Source organism: Limulus polyphemus, unplaced genomic scaffold, assembly GCF_000517525.1.
Source record: "Limulus polyphemus unplaced genomic scaffold, Limulus_polyphemus-2.1.2 Scaffold278, whole genome shotgun sequence".
NCBI classification, from domain to species: Eukaryota; Metazoa; Arthropoda; class Merostomata; order Xiphosura; family Limulidae; genus Limulus; species Limulus polyphemus.
Genome location: NW_013665888.1, coordinates 119,250 through 126,516, shown reverse-complemented (window position 1 = coordinate 126,516; position 7,267 = coordinate 119,250). Strand labels below are relative to the sequence as shown.

The following is a 7,267-nucleotide window of genomic DNA, read 5'->3' as shown; positions in this document are numbered from 1 at the left end:
TTACGTTATCGTAGCTCATACACTATATATTTCCACAAAGAACTCGAGGAGGTCTGTCAAATTTCAGCAAAGGTGCATATATATTAACACCTGTTTCAACTTGAAATAAAATAACGTTTAAGGATTGCTTTACTTCCTAACCAACGCAAGTGTGATTTCCTATCACGAGCGCTGTTACGAACATTGCTCATGATCATTCAGAGTATATTTTTACAAAGTGCACAGAGAATATTTCTTATTAGAATCTTCTAACTCCTTTGAATTCGATTTATTTGAGTATTTCATTCGCCTGATGACCTATACTCAAGTGCAGCGGAATCAGCCTTATCTTTATGTTTGCCTTCTTTTTTTTTTACGTTATTTCATTTATAATGCCATGAGAAGGCCTCTAAAAGTAAAAGCAAACTTTTACTGCTAACGTAGTATAAACAATATACATACCTTGTTAAAGAAATCAGGTTGAAGTCTTCTATTTGTTTTAAAAAATGTTCTAAGTGTTCAGCTTGAGCTAATCGGTCGTTGGAACTCTGCAACACCACGTGGGGAGTTGATGCGCATGAATCAAGACGAGATTACTGTGGTATTATGCATAATACTTGGTAATATCACATTGCCAATTAAGCTATTGACGTAAGTGCTTGAGAACAGAATTGTTTACAGAAACCGCCTACGTATAGTAATCAAACGCCCATTTTCGATTACGTCACATTGACAATTTGTTTACAAAATGTATACTCGTTTGTACAATATTACATAGTGGACTATTATCGTGGTTTGTGTTAGAAAGTAATTAACTTAATTTATTATTATTATTACTTACGAAATAAGCAGATGGATAAATCAAGTTACATGCTGAATATTAAAGGTGCCCCCCTGTGGCACAGCGGCATGTCTACAGACTTACAACGCTAGAAACCGGGTTTCGATGCCTGTGGTGGGCAGAGCACAGATAGCCCATTATGTAGCTTTGTGCTTAACTTCAAACAGTCGATCAATTAGAGGTGCATAATCGCTGATGTAAATAAATATATATTTATCTTGTTTATTTGGTTATTGAACTCCGCACGAGGGTTTTCTGCGCTAGCTATCTCTAATTTTGAAGTGATATACTAGAGTAGAGAGAAGACAGCTTGTAAACACCACTTACCACCAACTCTTGGGCTACTCTTTTTACCAACGAATAGTGGAATTGACAGTCACATTGTAAATCTCTCACGGCCGAAAGGGCAAGCATTTTCAGTGACGGGTTTCGAACCCGTGATATACAGAGTGCGAGCCGAGTACCCTAACCACCAAGCCATGCCAGTAGTGTGTTTATTGTTGCAGATTTCCTTGCTTCGCTGATATTTCAAGAAATCTTCTGACGATAAGCGAAAAACGACAAAGTTCCAATGTTGTTGGTTTTTTTTTACACATTTTCACTATTTTGACTTAACTAAATATTACAGCTTTTTTGTGGTGGAGTCAAAATAGGGATTTGTAGCTTGAGGAAATAATGTCAACACTATATCTCAAACCTTAAGCTTGTTTGTTTATTTTTTGCGATTACACTTTCAATTTAAGCTACCAATCTTGTTTCTGTAATTTTTCTAAGATTATTATTCCTCCGTTTTAAACTAATATTTTTTAATAATCTTGTCTAAATAGTTTTGTGAATAATGAAGATAATAATTGAAGTAATTTAATAAATATGAAACAATTTTTATGTTAATTACTTGTTTTTACAACCAGCTCTATTTTCTTACTCTGTAGCAGCATACTTATTCATAATATTGAACTAATAATTTGGTGGTAATGAATCGTAAACATAATTCTGGTGTATAATGACTCAAATAAAAATTTATAAAAAATACAGTTTACCAATTTAAGTTAGTTCACACAGAAAGAGTTGTTGTTCATGCAATTTGATAACATAGATAGCGTCTCGACCATTACTGTGTCTAAGATTAATCGTGTATTTTGGTGTAATTTGAAATGCAATGCAGTGTTTCTTTAAAATACAACTGTAGCGGACATGTTGCAAAATGTGAAATAACAATAAAATACTGAATTTAGACTTTACATGTTAGATATTGCTGTATTGTTAGGATGTTATGGTCGATCCTTCAGAGGTCTCAGTAGTCAAAAACAAATTAATATTACATGTTTATTATGCTCACAGTTTTTTCTTTATTATAAATTCAAACTGAAAATTTTGCAAAATGATTTATTTTACTGTAGATATGTTTTTGTTTAAAGAAAATTCACTGAAATATGTATGCATATATGCCAGTAGATGGCAATACATATAGTGATTATTGCATCATTAGATTGGCGACATCCAGTCACGAGGTGAACCGGTATTAATGGTCAGATTGGCTGTTAAGAAACTGAATGGGGTTTTGGTGTTGGGATTTAATTTTAAACGTGTTGTGTAGTGTGGGGCGGGCGGCTTCTGTTTTTATTTTACACACACACACATATATATATAGATATTTTTAATGAATAGAAATCATTGTTTAATTTGTCGCATTTTCTACGGTAAAATAACATGGCGAGCTTACAAAATACTTCTTTTGATCAACCTCAACATTATCGCCAAGGGCTCCCTTCAGAAGAAGAACGATTGGAAAGGTTCAAGTATCTGGATATTGACAAAGATGGCAGGGTTGGTTTTGGAGATCTTTCAGAAGCTGTTCAAAGAATGGGTTTACCTCATATCCCAAACCGTATAGAGGTATTATAATTATACTTTAATTTGCATTTATATTTCTTGCAAATTTTACTACTACTACTAGTGAGGTTAAATTGAAATTAAACCTAGAATTACACACTTAGAAGTTAGAACGGAAGTTGGAGTCAGGGACTACAGACTGGTATTCAGAGTCAAAGTTAAACTTTGTAATAGCAGGGGAATAACACCCATTACCAAGTAACACAATCTAAATGTAACAACTAATAATTATATATACAGCCTTTTAGTCTTAATGCCTGTAATGCTAAAAATATTAAGTGATGATTTTGGTTTTAAAAAAATTATCATAAGTGTTTTTATTTATTTTAAGTAAGTAGACATAATTATGAATTTAAAAAAAAACTGCTTAAAATACGTTAGACTTATAAGGTTTTCTTTAGCCAAAAATAAAATTGTGTAATTACTCAAAAAAAAGAAACTTAAAAATGAAGAATCTATTATAAGAAAATGCTTTATCTTTGGTATAGTAACTTAACAATTTGTTGTTTGTAACTTAATAAAATTTGTATTAGCTCAGATGTGTAGAACAAAATGAGTGTCTTCCCCCTCTGCAAATTTTCTCATTAGGCCCCCTTCCTAACTGATTTATTATAGCACTGTAGGTCCCTCTTTAGCATACCCTTCACAGTGGAGTCTGCAAGGATAGCTATACTCCTGTACAAGTTCATAGCACAATGGGGTTGTGTGTTGTTAAACACAAAGCTACATAATGGGCTATCTTTGCTGTACCCAGTATGGGTATCGAAACCCAGTTTTTAGTATTATAAGCCATCAGGCTTACATCTGAGCCATTAGGGGCTATAATTCTGTAAACTTAAAACAAATTTAACATTACAGTATCACTGTTTTTTTTTGCTGTTTTCAGTTTTATGTAATCAAATCTTACAATAAAGGCACTTTTTCAAGGCTAAAGTGTTTGTGCATAATATAAAATATTTTATTTCAAAAATTGGTTCTCAAATGATCTTTTTTTCTTTCAGAACACTGTAAATTATATCTTTAGGTATAGAAGTAATTATTTTTGTAAAATGTTTTATGGTCCATTGGGATTTCAGTATCATTCTTAAATTAAAAGCCATATATGTATTACCATAGTTATTTAAATATGAACAACTGATAGTATTATATGTTGGTACTCAACTAATGATGAAAATTAATTTCAGTAAGTTTTAATTCCACAAGCTCCCCTACACTGTAACTTGTGTTATGATGAAAAATATTATCATTTCAACACAAATTATTAATCATTCAAATTGTTTAGTAAAAGCCAATTTTATTTATATACGTTTTAAATGCTAACACATTATTGTTGCCACTGAGTCTTTTTTAATCTTAGTTGCATTTAAGGTGTGTTTTTTTACTGAAATTAATTCTCATTTTTTATTTAAAATAAAGAAAATATCAGGAATTTTAATATCAATGTAAAAGTTTGGAAGGATATAGAGAACTTAAAAATAAGATTGTCAATAAAAATTAAAAAAACCAGCAACCGTGTGCTACAGGGGTTGTGTTATTGGTAATTTTTTAAGGACAGATTTAATTAAGTTTGCTTGATTGGCTGCCATTTTAATGGTATTAATAAAAAAACCTCTGATATGTTATGAGAGACAAAAAAATGAAAACAGTGGAAGGTATTATTTGATATACTTTAAAACCCTCATTATTCATATGTATTATAATCAATCAACAACTTGTTAATTAAAATTTATGTGGGTCTTATTATGTTTTTGTTATTCTAAAAACATTGGAAACCAAATATTTTTAGTATCCTTCATCATTTAAAATATGACATAAAATTTTAAATGAATACCACTAATAGCTTTATCTAGTTATTAAATTCTTTATGACTTTCAAATAATTCAATTATGCAGTTGTTTACACAAGAAACCAGTTTGACTACCATGAACAACTTATTATCTAAATCTAGAAATCCTGAGCAGCAGTAGACACAGCTCATGTTGTATGACCGTTATGCAATAGTCGTGAAGTAATACTAAACATATACATGATACTTTTGCAATTTAAGAGTTAAACTTGCACAATTCTACCCTTATGTGTTTGCGTATAAAAATTAAATTAACTTAGATTACATTCAGAATCTCACTTTGTTCACAGTATCTGATATAAAACTTGTAGGAGAAAACTGTAACTGTTTGTATGAGTACTTTTTTTTTCAATCCATAAGCATCTTAAATAATGATCTGCTATCGTGACCTTTGTAGCAAAGCTATCAACTAGCTAGTTTTGGTTGTATTGGATTATGGGTAAATGTTTTGCAAGTTTTGTGTGGGGGAAAAGTGGCTGTTTCACTGACTTGTGAAATCTCAATCTAAAGAAATGTTAATGAAACAGATACTTTTATCTGGTTCAACTACTGAATATACTTGTGAAAATAAATAGAGTAATAATAAGAATTAAAAAAGGTTAATGTGTATTTGTAATTCAAGTGCTATATAGTGGAAATAATCAAGAAAAAGCAAGTTAATCCAAATATTTCCAAGAACCATTTAGTTTAACTTGTTCAAATTGTTAGATATCAATACCTGTACATAATAATTCCATAAGAAATGTTTGTTTGATTCAACTTTCACTTAGTGTGCCTTCCACTTCCATTAAATGCTTTACCAGTATTTTATATTTCGAGGAACAGGTTGTACAATCAGTGTTAGTTAACACAGGTTAAATAAGATCTGTTTCCAGGAATAGAAGTTATACAATTTCTTCTTCATTATGTTTATATATTTGCATGTGTGATAAATAACAAATCTTTTACTTGCTTGAAAAATTGTCAAATTTTTACCTAGTTTATCAAGCTCTTGATATGCAAAGCAGGGTGTTAGTTGTGTTTTTTAATTATCTACATGGGAAAGTACAGTTTGAGAAACCTACGTTGATATTGTGTTTGTAGTTTTCGTATTACAGTAAACCACATAATATGATGCTAAATGTTAGGCTTGCATTTAAATAATTCTCAACTTGAGAGATGATGATGAAAAATACAGTAAATGTGAGTGGTGTAAAGTTAATGGTATACATACAGTACATATATATGTGTGTGTGTGAAAAAATATTTCTCTATTCATTAATTACTTACAATAGGGTTTAATTGCACAACTGAGTACAAACAGATATATAATTACTTTACACTTTGTATGTTTTGAGTTATAACAATTATCCTGAGTATTACTGTGTTCAATAAGTTATTTCACAGAAATTAAGTGCCTTTTAAAGTTCTATGAAATTAAACTGTGTTTTACAAACTGTACAAAAAGTAATTCTTATCCAAAAAAGTTAAGTATCTCTGTTGTTTTCTAAACATGGCTTGGACATTTGTTTTCATGAAGTGTGTCATTAGCATAATTCAAGAGGTTGGCATATAGCTGATTTAAATTTCTCTGAGTATTGCTTTGTTACAGAAATATCTGGAGAAATCGGACAGCAGCTGTAGTTTGGATTTTGCCAAGTTTGTGCATTATGTAGACCAAAATAGAGATGGTGAGCATTTTGTACCAAACAAGAATAAAGTGCAAGTGTTCCTTATCTACTTTAAATATTGAAATATATTTCTTTAGTTACCAGTTAACTGAATGTGCACAGGGTAGACTATTCCAAAAATACAAGTCTTATGTGGGAATAATCAATTAATCAAATAATGTGATCAATGAATAATTGATTAAAATATTTCACTATTTGCCTAGCTTTTATTTTTTACCACTTCAGTACAGTGTCTGTTTTTTAGCTACATCAGAATAGTATGTGCTTTTTAACTATGTCTGAATAGTGTCTTTTTTTAACTCTCTGAATAGTATGTGCTTTTTAACTATGGCTGAATAGTATGTGCTTTCTAACTAGATCAGAATAGTGTTTTTTTAACTATATTAGAATAGTGTCTTTTTTTAACTAGATCAGAATAATGTCTTTTTTTTATCCAAATAAACTATGGTGATTAAGATTGTGTAATTTAATCAGGTTAGGTTTATATTGTGCTTCTTAACTAGATGAATAAGGTACTTTTCTTTCATAACAAGACTAGCTGAACTGGAATGATAGCTGTATTTCATCAGCAGCTTTAATCAATACATTTGTTGAGCAAGTTAAAGTAACACACACATTTCCTAATCAGCTAATGTTTCCTAAGTTAATATGGTGCTTTTTTATTTTATATGGGACAATACAAAACTAGATAAGATTATTACCGGTTTCATAATCAGGCTAGAATGATAGTTGTGTTCTCTAAGAAGATTAAGATCTTTTGAGTGTGCACAGTGTCAATGGTGTGCATTTGTTTCCCAACCAAATCAAAATGTTTTTTTAACCAGCTCATTATACTACCTGTGCTTTTTAATCAGGAAAAATTTAATGATTTTTTCCCTAATGGTGGTTATGATGATCAACATGCTTCTAACTGGGTGTAGTATGTTTTTAATTGGATAAAAGTAGTGCTTATGTTTCATAGCTAGATCAAAAATAAAACATGTTGTTAATCAGTTCAAGAAAACACAAACCTCTAACCAGATCAAGATAGTGTATACT

General features: G+C 30.6%; 1 protein-coding gene across 1 annotated transcript in view; it reads left to right on the top strand.

Moving 5' to 3' along the window:
• Nucleotides 1-2,356: 2,356 nt before the first annotated feature.
• The window catches only part of LOC106456990 (calcium-binding mitochondrial carrier protein SCaMC-2-like), a 16,074-nt gene continuing 11,163 nt past the window's right edge, over nucleotides 2,357-7,267 (top strand). Inside the window, exons 1-2 of the mRNA XM_013916373.2 lie at nucleotides 2,357-2,716; nucleotides 6,151-6,229. Coding sequence (XP_013771827.2) covers nucleotides 2,531-2,716; nucleotides 6,151-6,229 — 265 coding nt within the window. The 5' untranslated portion in view covers nucleotides 2,357-2,530. The remainder of the gene's footprint in view (nucleotides 2,717-6,150; nucleotides 6,230-7,267) is intronic.